Source organism: Leptodactylus fuscus, chromosome 11 (genome assembly GCF_031893055.1).
Source record: "Leptodactylus fuscus isolate aLepFus1 chromosome 11, aLepFus1.hap2, whole genome shotgun sequence".
NCBI classification, from domain to species: Eukaryota; Metazoa; Chordata; class Amphibia; order Anura; family Leptodactylidae; genus Leptodactylus; species Leptodactylus fuscus.
In genome coordinates, this window is record NC_134275.1 from 13,851,216 (window position 1) to 13,864,265 (window position 13,050).

A 13,050-nucleotide genomic window follows, 5' to 3' on the forward strand; every position below is an offset into this window, starting at 1 on the left:
GGCAGGAACAAACACCCACCAAAAAAAAAAAAAGTTAGTGAAAGCCGGACAAATACCGTTATAAAATAGGAAGGGTACAGTATTAACCCTTCGTTCAAGAGAGTTGTTCTTTTTGATGATCATGGTAGAAATTGAGGCAGGACTTACACTCAGCTAAATTAAATACAAGGTGGGGCATAAGTATGGATACACCCGGGTGGGCCATAAGTATGGATATACCCAAATAAAATGGAAGTGGTTGCTGATATCATCTTACCGATTGTGGCATATTAGTACATGGGAGGGGGGGACATTTGAGGCCAGGTGACGCCCATGGTGGCCATCTGTTTTTCTTGTGCAATTCTCCATGTGTTTGATGTGTTGCATAACCCCCCTTCCCATTGCCAAAAGTAAAGTTGAATCCAAAATGGTGGCTTTGCAGGTGGCCGCCTTGGGCTTCAAATGTTTCCCCCCTCCGATGTACTAATATGCCACAAATGGTAAGGTGATATCAGCAACCACTTCCATTTTATCTGGGTGTAGCCATACATATGGCCCACCCGGGTCTCTCCATACATATGGCCCACCCGGGTCTCTCCATACATATGGCCCACCCAGGTCTCTCCATACATATGGCCCACCCGGGTCTCTCCATACATATGGCCCACCCGGGTCTCTCCATACATATGGCCCACCCGGGTCTCTCCATACATATGGCCCACCCGGGTCTCTCCATGCATATGGCCCACCCAGGTCTCTCCATACATATGGCCCACCCGGGTCTCTCCATACATATGGCCCACCCAGGTCTCTCCATACATATGGCCCACCCGGGTCTCTCCATACATATGGCCCACCCGGGTCTCTCCATACATATGGCCCACCCGGGTCTCTCCATACATATGGCCCACCCGGGTCTCTCCATACATATGGCCCAACCGGGTCTCTCCATACATATGGCTCACCTGGGTCTCTCCATACATATGGCCCACCCGGGTCTCTCCATACATATGGCCCACCCTGTAGAAAAACAAATTGACACAATCAATGAAAGTAGATAAAAAGATACTAAAATACCAATGTCACAATGATAACACATCAATATGAACATCAGCCTGGGGAACATACAAACAATCTGTGAGATGCCAAAATACAAGTAGTCAGGACTCGGTGGATCCACATAAATGATAAAGATGAGAAGATAATGTTGTCAACACTCTACACAATCTATGGGTGGCTACATTGACTTGCTAGTGTAATGGACGACATAACAAGTGCTTTCCTATGGCATTACACTGCTTTGATGTAGGTAAGGCTTTCCTCAACCCTCCCAAAGTCCAAAAAGAAAAAAAAAAATAGGCTATCTTCAAATAACAGTAATTGAGATCAGTAATTGAAGTGGATTCCAGCAAAAATCCACGACAACAACCACACAGATATCATTGAGGTCAATGGGAGGCTTAGATTTCATTGCCAAATAATGCCATAATCTGCATAGAAATCTGTTGTCTGAGCAAAGCCTAAACCTGAACTTTCTATGTTTTAAAAATATTGGTTCATTCACATGGAGGAATTTGGCGCTGATTCTGGCTCGGAATCCGCGTCAGAATCAGCGTGGGAAAAAAGCCTCCGATTGACTTCAATGGGTTCCGCGTGGAAAACGAAACCCATTGAAGTCAATGGGAAGCTTTTTTTTCCCACGCTGATTCCGCACCAGAATCAGTGCCAAATTCCTCCGTGTGAATGGACCCTTAGCCAGCCATAGGGGGCAGTGTATTTCAGGTGTTATTGGCTATAAAAGCTTGTTCCCACTCCTTTGTCCTCCTTATGTCAGTAGTTATGTTATGTACAACCTGTATGTAATAAGTAGAGATATTGGCGTGATCAGTAAAGCATTTACCTTTATACTAGGTCGGTCACATCTAACCACTATTTTCTGTAGTCTACAGCACATCTGAATATTTGCACATACAGAGATCCCCCCAATCCTCAGCATATCTGAATTAGTAACATGCAGAGATATGTAGAGAATTTGCATTTTTGGACATGTCTTGTTTTTTTGTTCGGTCCGTTATCTAATTTTGTGTGTCCTGTTTGGTCTCAATGATCAGTTTAGTGTGTTATTTATGTTGTGAGTTCTCCACTTTTTTATAAATTGATCGCCTATCCTTAAAGGGTGCCAGAGTTTTTGTCTAAAGCTGAACTATCAGCCGGTCGTTGCTGAGCTATGACTGCATAAGGCTACATAGAATTGCTTTTTACATGTAATTCTGCCAGGAGAAACTGTAAGACAGCAAACAGTAGTGAGAAAAGCCCAAGCGACCATAGTATTGGAGATTCAGTAACACTGGGCATCAAATCCAGATAACACTAACAGCTAGTCACAAGTAGACACACATAGTAAACTCTCCTTACAATGTAGAAGGTGCAGAATCCTCTCAGTGACTGCAGTGTGCAGATGTATTGAGGCTATGAGGAAAACCGACCCTCTCCTCTACATTCACTGTGTGAAGAAAATCAGCCCCTCCTTCCTCCACTCACTATGAACATGACTTGATTTGAAGATAACTATGGATGGAATTTCTCTAGTAACATAGAGTGAGCAGCAAATTAGGTAGAAGGGAGACTGTCTGGACCTCCACTGATCTACAGCTGTCTTCATTGGACAGATGCAAATCATTCTAAAATTTATAACAGAGCTTAAGGATGGGCCATCAAATTTTTTAAAAAGTGGACAAGCCCTTTAATTACAGGCCATGTAAAATACAACACAAAAATGGAGAATAAAATGTGGGCAGAGGTCTATTCATGTCTATATTCCAATGTTTGTAATGACGTCATGTATAGAGGTCAGCATTTGTATATTTACAAGATACTAAGTGATATTTGATTATTGTTGGTGCTATTGTTTTTCTTTTTGAATCTGAAATTGATATAACTTATCTAATATTGGTGAACAAAGGATATTAGAATTACTTTGTCAGAGTAAAGGCTGTCAGAATGGTTGCTTTAATTGTGTCGCCCAAAATTATTCTTGAGATGGACATACTTCTAAAAGGAGTGGTTCACCTAGTTACATGTTAATAGGATATGATGGTATGGCATATAAGTGGGGCTAGTAATGGGCGGGATTGCTAGGCTAGGGTCATGGGGGTAGGTAGGAGGAGCTAGTAATGGGCGGGATCGCTAGGCTAGTGAGACAGGGAAGGGAAGTTTAACGGAGTGAGAGGGGACTGGTGTAGAAGCTACACAGGAAGTTACGCCGTGTAAACAAAGGAAGAGAATGCAGCAGCAACCAGAGACACCCAGAAATCACTCCAAACACTGCTAAGGGTATAGTCGTATACTTATTAACCCATTACTAGCATGAACAGACCTTTCTTAAAAAAAAAATAATAAGATTATCTGCCCAGAAAACCCCTTTAATCATTACCATTTACAGAAGTAAAAAATGTCTGTTGTGCTACCTATTGTACCTTGCCTAAATATTATTTTCTCAGCGGTATGGAAGGGAATTTGAATATCCTACATCAGGAGATTAATAAATATAGGTAGTCCGTCAGCTCTGCCCATACAGTGCTGGTCCTCGAGTAAGTGTCACAAGGAATAGATATGGAAACAGAACTGCAGAATTCAAGTGAATGTTTTAAGCTTTAAAGGGTTTTTTGGCCATCTCACTGTCTCAGCAGCTTTGCCTGCTGTCTCTTCATCTCACTTCCTTTATTTTTCAGCAAGTTCATGGGAGGGCTTTGACTTTTTGATAGACAGGACACTATGAAGTAAATATAGACTTTGCCATGAGAGATTATGTATTATGATTACTAGAAATCTAATGCAGATCAACTAGTATGTACAGTAAATGCATATTACATTACACAGGTTAATCTAACATAGCAGGCAAATAAAGCAGCATTGCTAAAGCAATGTATTTAGGAAAACTCTTGAATTTACATAAGCTAGCAATACAGGTAGAATCCTTGAAATACTACTGCCCCTATAATACCCTTTATGCAAGTATATATCTGAAAGGGACAAAGAATCTAAAAATGAATGACGAAAGTAACATAAAAGTCCCTGTAGCATTTGAAACTATGTTAAAATTTCTGAATTCCCCTGAAACAAAGTTTTGCAGAAATCCTTCAGAAACTCAGATGTTAATTTTTTTCCTGATTTCTTTTGTCTGGCAGATACTGAGGGTTTGGTGTTTAGCCAGATGTATAATCGATTGCGGATTGAAGTGGGCATGGCTTAATAATTTGTGTCTAGTAATGCAGTGGGGGGAGGCTCCTGCTGCAGCTGTGAAAAACATGGATAACACACTGACAACATACATGGCTGGGTGCATGAAGCCCTAGGTTTTGGCCAGGGGCTGTAAAACTAAAATATGTAACTACAGATGTCCTTAGTGGGGCTGATACATTTGTTGTCTATGTGGGAATATGAATTCACTGCATACAGTAGTATCATGGATATGTAGCTTGAGACTATAAAAACACATATATTTATGGTAAAAATTTTATTAAATTGAATTAATTGGATTCACAATTAAAGTGTGCTTCAACATTAAGCCAGTTCTGCTTGAGCATAGTCTGCTTTTTTCAAAGTATTAAGATATGGCTATAAAATTAGCATTTAACCTCTTCCTACCGTCCATAGACTATATACAACCAGGCGGTCTCTCTCTTGTTCTCCAAGAACATACTGCTACGTCTTTGCAGTTTTTAGCAACTGCACGAATCCAGGGAGCTGGCAGCAACTACAGCCGGAGCTCTCCTAGAGTAGGCAGGGAAGGTTTAATACCATCCCTGCTTTCCCGATCACTGTCTACATAGCACTCAATGAGCGCTGTATGCACAGCTATGGGGCGCCGCCATGATACAGATTTCCTCTGACCTGGCGGTCACGTGATCTGCCGGGATCAGAGACTGCTAGAGCTGCGGTGTCCAGAAGACCCAGATGAGCTCTTATGGGCAGGCTAAATGTATCAGTCCCAGTTACAGTGGAATTCGGCTGTAGCGGAGAGGAAAGACAATTTTATAAAGTATTTTAGTAGCTACGATCAGTACAGGCTTATTAGAACAGTGACTCCCATAAACTTGCATTGAGGCCATGTAGCGGAGTGCAGCTAAAAAAAAAAAGGAAAATACGTGCAGGCATCATCTATGATCCCGCAGCAATGTTCATTGAGATTTTGGACAGTTTTCCTCTGCTAAGTGTCTGCCCCTATTATATATATAAAAGCTGGCGTTTCTGCAGGTATAATTGACATGCCGCAATTCTTGCAACGTGGGGCCTTGGCCTTAAAGTTTGACTTCTTGTTCATACAGTCTCCTGTGTACATCAGAGGAGCAGAGAACAGGTCAGCGTTCTAACACTAGCACATAACTCCACCGCTCACCGGGCAGAGTTTTTCTCTGCAGACTTTCTGTACCTTTTATACCTATATGGATAATGTCAGTGTTTCCGAAGGTATAATTGACATGCTGTGATTTACAACATGCCACATTTTTAAAAATCGCAGGGATAGTTTTCTGCAATGTGTGGATGGAATTAGCCAAAATCTCATCCACTTTGCAGGTACTGTAAGACACTGCGGTTTTTGCTGCTGCCTTTTCGCAACTTGAAGCCCCGGCATTAAATAGGCTAAAGATAAAGCGCATGTCATCTATTGCAAGTACGTGTTTTACATGGTCATGCGATATGTGTCCTTTAGATGAACAATTGACTACAAAATAAGTCCTATAAGGCTAAGGTCCCACGTCGCAGAAATGCAGAATTTTTTGTTGAAGATTTTGTTGCGTTTTATTGAGTGAAACCTTAGCCAACAAAGCAACAAAAAATACGCTGCGTTTCGACACTATACCTAGCAAAACTTAGGCTCTAGGTATCTTCAGTATACACCGCAGGGGATCTAGGGAAACACAAAGGAAAAAAAAATTGATCTAAAAATTGCAGATTCTGTCAAAGCTTACCATAAAAAGAAAGAATACGTGGAAGAAGATTTTAGCAACAAGTAACTACATAAAACCACAAAAATTCTATTGCCCTGTATCAAATGTGTAAGCGTATATTTCCTTCTGTATTGTATTAGAGCCATTCATATTATCTCTCTGTCCTGATTTTAGACTATTGGAGTAGTGAGGCTGATGTATGGACACGGCATTCGATTTAGACAGTTTAGAATTGGACTAGATGTACGCCATATATTACATTGGCTCATGATACGTTTGCAGTATTTTAGTGTTTTGTCTATCCTTACACCACAGCTTGGTTGGCTTACTGTAGACACTAGGTTCACACTAGCGTTCGGATCTGCCTAGGGACCCTAAAGTCGAAGACCCCATCTGCTTAAGAAGTGGTTACCTGTGGACCCCATAGACTAGAATCGGCCCTGCCTGGTGGAGATAAAAGTCATCCACCCCCCATTTTAAGTGGCATCTGCCATGGAGTTTCGTACAAAGACTCCAACGCAAATGTGAACCTTGTCTTAGTCAACTTTATTCTATTAAATGGCAGATGGTGAGACGTACCCAAAACAGGCCTTTTTTTACAGTGTTATTTGTAGCCAAGATTTTTTACATATATTTTATTTAACCTAAAGGGATCATCCCAGCAGATCAAAATGACTGGTAAAGTTGTTGACCAAGACCCCAAGTTATTTGGATACTGAGGACCCATCTACAGAATAAGTCAACAGTATCTCATTTGGTCGAAGGTGTTCCAAGACTAGGACCGCACACCTACGAAACTTCTGTACTCTGTAGCAGTGGAGTCAGGGAACTGCAGCCCCGCTCCAGCTCTTCACCATGTACACATCTTCTGGTGATCAGCTGATCGGTGTGGGGTCCAGGTGTCAGATGACCACCAGTGTCTTGGTCAACCACTTTAAACATATAAAGGTATTAAAAAGCCTCACAAGGACCCCGGCTATTCTATGACCTGGGTAGTTTAGGAGCAGGAACAGTGGGCAATTGGTGAGACCACATTAATATAAAAATCCCAAACATAAATTTGCACACACACAACCTTTGCAGATTGTTATCCCAGCGGGGGATACAGCAGAGTAGCTTTATTGTTGCGTATAGTTGGGCAGAGCTCTCATGCCTGACCATTACTCACTTAGGCACAGCAGCACCTTACATCTCTGTCTTCGGGCAGATATTATAGATGCGCCTTCATGTGCAGCCCCTGGACCCCCGGCTGTTTTATAGCTCCTAGTACAGTTGTGTAGTATTTCATACGGTAGAAGTCCCTGTTTGGTTGAATAATAGTGAAAATATTAAGATTATAAATAAGGTGTCCATAATGTAGGGTTGGCCATACACCAACAGATGTCTTTCCGGCCTCCTTGTCCCACCAATAATGTCTCCATAGATGTTTCTGGTGACACAAGACCGGTGATTGCCAGTCCTAGTGTTCAGTGGTCGCAGTATCTGACCCCCACATGGACAGTTGAAGGTCACCATAGGTCTTTGAACCATTCGTTGGCTACAGTTTAGTTCTAGAGGTGTAAGTCAATGTCTGTTTGTTTTTGTGTCTTTTTGTTTTGCTGTCTTTACGTGAAGATTGCTCTCCATAGGTAATGTGTTGTAAACTATCCCAATAAAGAGAGTCCTGCATTTCAGTGACCCCTTGGAGAGGAGTTTCCCAATGTCTAGTTTCATATTAGATTTGTTTAGTATTTTGTAGGTGTGAAAAAAAAACAAAACATAAATCTGTCCAGTTCACCAATCTTACATCTCTTGCCTCCAACGCTTGAGGCCATGTCCCGGCTCCCACACACAAATATACCATTGATTTGATGCTTCAGGAGTAAAATCAACGACACTTTATTTCCTATCGATTAAAAATCGGTGACGCAGCAATGGGGGGTGGGGGTGACACTTAGTGATTAGATCATGATTTAATCACTTTATCTGCTGACCTTTGACCCTCCCTGTTGGCGGATCAGGACCTGATGTATGAGACCTGATGTGTTACACCATTAGTGAGCCACAACTATGGAGGGGGGAGCTGTCGGAAAGACACGGGGATGCTGTACCCATCCCCCTTTGCTGTGTCACACATTTTTAATTGAGAAGTAATAAAGTGTAGCTGATTGTACTCGGATCAATGGTTTATTTTTCTATTTTAGGTACTAGATTAGGGAGTGTATGGTTGTAAATGATCGCTGTCTACGCCCATTAATATATATATACACATAATGGCTATAGACCACAAATTGTATATGCAAGTTCCACAAAAACACACTGGGCATTACACGAAGTATCATATATAATATATGACCACAATCCTAACACCGAGCCTTTACCTTTTCCCTAATATTTAGGAATGACCATTTAATTCTGTTCATTGCCTAACTTTGCATAGATACCAGGACAAAAGACCCCCGGTATGAAGAGGCCGCCCCCTTATCCATTGCAGATTTCCCTTGACATAATATATTGCACATTACTCCCCTTGCTCTTTGAGACCTCTCCTCCAGATGACCAATTTCAATGCAAATTTGGGTGGTTGTCTCAAAGAGATTTCACTAGACTTTCCTAATGACTATCTGGTACATCATGTAACACTTTGCTTAGACAGGCCATTGACCAGGCTGACGGAGTTAAGTTGGCCATATACTTACATTGATATTGGTAGAACTATTGGTTATAGCAGCAATGGCCGCCTATCTAGTGTGGTGGAGGACTTTCTAACTCTCACCTGATGGTAGAGAGTGAAACATGTTAAATCTCAACACGAACGATCCTATTGTTCTCAGGAACCCTTCGTTCACATCTGCATTTGGTAATCCTTTCAGGGAGTCGCATGGGGACCCCCCCTCCCCCGAACGGAATACCAAATGTGTGTGCAGTGAAAGCACACTGACCCCATAGACTATAATGGGGTCCATGTGCTTTCTGCACGCTGCCCGGAGGAATCACGAAGTAGCTTTCTGTCCGCATGGACACCGTGCCGAGAGCACACTGACCCCACTATAGTCTATGGGGTTCATGTGCTTTCACTACAAACCGCTTGCCAATGCAAGATGTGAACGAGGGGGAAGATAAGCCACCGGTAGAGTTGTCTGTCGATGACTTTGTTCCCTCTTCCCATTATAAATGCATACAGGCTCGGTCATGCATGTGTATGCATTGTCATACATGCTCGGTCATGCACAGGTTGGTTGAGATAGTCACTGACTAAACCAGCATCTATTTAATGGATAACGCAGTATAAAGAGAATATTATGAATCTTAGAGTGAAACATAACCTAGTCATTCTGGTTTACCTCCATGGTGCCCCATAATCACACATTTAGAAATAGTGCGGGCAATTGGAATTGTCTGAACCTGAAAACTTTCTACCATGTGACCTTCAGTTAGATTAAGCAGACTACAATACAATACAATTCCTATAAATTTTACATGTTATGGCAACATTGAAAAGTAGGATATTTGCAACAGAAGAAACCTCCGGCACACACTTTAGCCACCACCCATATTAGTACGCACATTTCACCTCTTGTACACAGTGTTGCACAAAATCCAAAGACATTGGCAACATAATGACTTGATATCATCAACGCTCTTGACCTCCCCTATAAGATGCCCTTTTGTAGTCTGTGCGACCCCGAGGGCATTGCAGTATAAGGCTGACCTTTCTGTGTAAATTGACCCCTTATTCTGCGAGCTGTCCTCCAACCCCAGGGTAAGAGCTCCTATTCTTTACGCTCTAGACCTGTTATCTCTTGAATTCTCTTGTTTGTTTCTGTTTGTTCGGCTCGGTCTCCTGCTCTGCTCAGGACCCAGCGCTAAGAAACAGGGGGAAGAGGTATCGGATAATGACGAAGACGAGGAAGGAGGTATTTTCTGGCTGAGGCTGATGCATGGAACTTGTTATCATCATCCTTTCCTTCCATCACTCCCTCCCTCCTTCCATCCATTAGAAAAATATGTCAACAGGGTATTCATGTACTTTTTATGCACTGCTCATCTCTTTAACTTCACATCTTCCCCAATTCCTCCATGACTCCTGGTTTCTATTTTTACTGAGTCCATTTGTCAAGTCAGATTTGCACCTGTTCTTTCTAGCATTTTTTTCTGTTCCATTTAGGAGTGTTTTTTTATTTTCCCTTGGTAAGATTGCAGGGTTATTACTGCGCTAGTTAGAGCACTGAAGCATAGGCTACAATAGCCAACGTGCAGGGTGGGGGGCCGTAGGGTGTCTCATGTGGATACAAGGTATGCAGCCTTCACTTCACTTAAGATGGTAATGTGTTTGCAGAGCCTTGAGTAGAACAAGAGATAGACAATATATTGAACCTACGACCCTCATCCCCTTCTCTTCTTTTGCATTCATTGCCGATTTCCAAACCATTATTTTTTTATTGCAATCCTTGTTGGTGAGGAGTATGATTATATTTTGGGTTATTTAACCCTCTATACTCCTTTCTTGTATTACCCATATCTTCTTTAGATTGAGATAAGGTGACACCGTTTGCCTGCTGCAAAAACATGGTTTTCTCTTGTGTGTCCGTGTTACTATATCCATATTCTTTGCTTGATGTCCATGGCTTTCTCCTGTAAATAGGGCAGTGCCATGTTTCTTACTGGGGAATTCATTTCACAACCTTGTTGTGATCTTCTTTCACAGGACTGTGCTTATCCCACTAAGCCGCTGTCAGTCTAACAATGGTCAGCTATCACAGTGGTCGCAGTCCTGAGAAAGCGCTTGTTTAGTCTTTGGCATGAAACGCATGCTTTATTTGCTTCTGCATTCAGTGCTGTGGAAGGTGACGGTAGAGCTGCGGGAGGCCATTCCCTTGTGTGTGTTGGACTGGTCGCCTCTACTACATTCCCTTTTATGTTATGTCTAATGTATGTAAACTGTAGCCGTAGTGTTCCTTGTTTCTATGAATGAATGCGTTGGCTAACCCGACAGAGGAGTGAACTAATGCAGTAATTTGTTTAGACTCCATTTTTTATTTCTTCCTTTATAGATATCCGGGACACGGGTGCCAAACCAGTCATGGTGTACATCCATGGAGGATCATACATGGAGGGCAGTGGAAACATGATTGACGGAAGCGTGCTGGCCAGCTATGGCAACGTCATCGTCATCACCTTAAACTATCGCGTGGGAGTTCTGGGTCGGTGACTACTTTCAAGATCTATTCATCCTATCCTCGTTCTTTACCTCCCATCATTTGCTTGTATCTGCACCTTCCTACCAAACATGCCGTTGGCTTTATGCATATGCAATTGTTGAATAAAATGCAATAATTAATATGTCCATTTATTTGTCATCCTCAGGGCACCATCAAAGATAATGGGTTTCTTGAAGCATTTAATATTAAAATTATGAGTTAGCGATGGGGAGCTCATTTCACTAATTTACTGCCCCCTCCTAGCATTTCATTACTTCCCTCCCTGGTTTTTCCAAATTACGTGTTTTTTTTCACATAAGCAAGTTGTAAGGTGTCATGGAGTCAAGTTGTAATTCTGTAACGTACGGCAAAAGGCTCGCAGTACAGCGCTTAACTTCTAATTATGTGGTTATACCGGATACCCTGCTGCAAATATAATGATGGCTGATATTGCCTACAGGCTGCACTCGAGACTCTGCTTTAAAGTGTGACTGTATGTCGATAGTCCACCATGCATTTATTTTATTTCATCCAAAACTATACGTTTCTTTTTCGCCGAGAACTTGCCTTCGGCTAGAGTTGTCTGTAGCAGCGCAATGATCAGAGCTGCTGCAGGAAGAGCAAACCGGGCATCCTACTCTTCATGGACAAGGCAGATCTGGTTTATTACTAGGATTTCTGAATATAACACTTGTGACCTATTGTTGTCCAGTAGGATGCTGTAAAAAAAAAGAGGTTTGCAAAACTCACATGCGCGTGCTGCAGAAACGGCCCCTTGCAGAACAGAAGTTGATTTGCTCACCAGGGTTCAGCTAAGATTGCCGCAGTGTTGCAGACCCCCAAGCTGCATGGTGCACCACAATTTTTCTTCAGTAGTTGATACCTTTTTAATAGCTGACAAAAATGATGACTGATTGCAAGCTTTCGAGGCTACTAGGTCTCTCCATCAGGCATGGTATGATACAATTTCTGAAGGCATGCATATTTATACACAAAAAGGGCACAAGAATGAAGTGTTCAGTGCGACAGATGATGGAAAGCAGTAACGTATAAATATGCATGCCTTCAGAAATTGTATCATACCACGCCTGATGAAGGGACCTAGTAGTCTCGAAAGCTTGCAATCTGTCATCCTATAAAAAGGTATCAACTACTGAAGACTGAATCTTTATATTTCACATCCACTGGCTAATACGGTACAAAGATATACGTTTCCTTATACACAATGTTTCTGTCTTTATAGGATTCTTAAGTACAGGAGACCAAGCAGCTAAAGGAAACTATGGACTTCTTGATCAAATTCAGGCACTCCGTTGGGTGAGCGAAAACGTGGCATTTTTTGGAGGTGACCCTCGCAGGATCACGGTGTTTGGCTCAGGCATTGGAGCCTCTTGTGTCAGTCTCCTGACCCTTTCTCATCACTCTGAAGGTATATTGTATGTGCGGTGATATGATCTCACAGTATCCTAGATAATATCTGCGTCTCCTTAACACCATCCAGTAACCATCACACTATACCATTGTTTCATGATTACACAGTGTAACTCCATGTCTGTATGTCTGTTCCACCGCACTGAAGGTCTTTGGATCACCTGACATTATTCCATGATTCCATCACCAGATGTCTCTGTTTGGGGCCGGCGTCTAAGGTACTGACATTACTGATAAGAAAAGCAGTCTTTTGTTTCGTATACCATCCCATCTTTTAGTTTCTTACATCTTAATTTTATCCTTACATTATTTATGTTTTTTTTTTTTTTTTTCTATGGGGATGTCGAAGAATTCTATGCAAGAAATTCCCGGGACTAGTGGAGTAGAATTCCAAAGTTGACGTTAATTTGTAACAAAATGTTTGCGATTCGTTGGCTTCTCTTCCTGCTGTCGGACAATTTTATATCTTCCATTTTTAACCTTTGTACTCCCTCATTTCTAATTCAACC

At 42.0% G+C, this 13,050-nt stretch overlaps 1 protein-coding gene across 6 annotated transcripts in view; it reads left to right on the plus strand.

The window, feature by feature from the left end:
• NLGN3 (neuroligin 3) overlaps positions 1-13,050 on the plus strand; it is an 86,843-nt gene that overhangs the window by 70,644 nt on the left and 3,149 nt on the right. For 5 of the 6 annotated variants that reach the window (XM_075259840.1, XM_075259845.1, XM_075259841.1 and 2 more), the window contains 3 exons: positions 9,767-9,826; positions 10,964-11,113; positions 12,354-12,539. In XM_075259840.1, coding sequence (XP_075115941.1) covers positions 9,767-9,826; positions 10,964-11,113; positions 12,354-12,539 — 396 coding nt within the window. The remainder of the gene's footprint in view (positions 1-9,766; positions 9,827-10,963; positions 11,114-12,353; positions 12,540-13,050) is intronic. The other variant, XM_075259846.1, reaches the window with a different exon arrangement.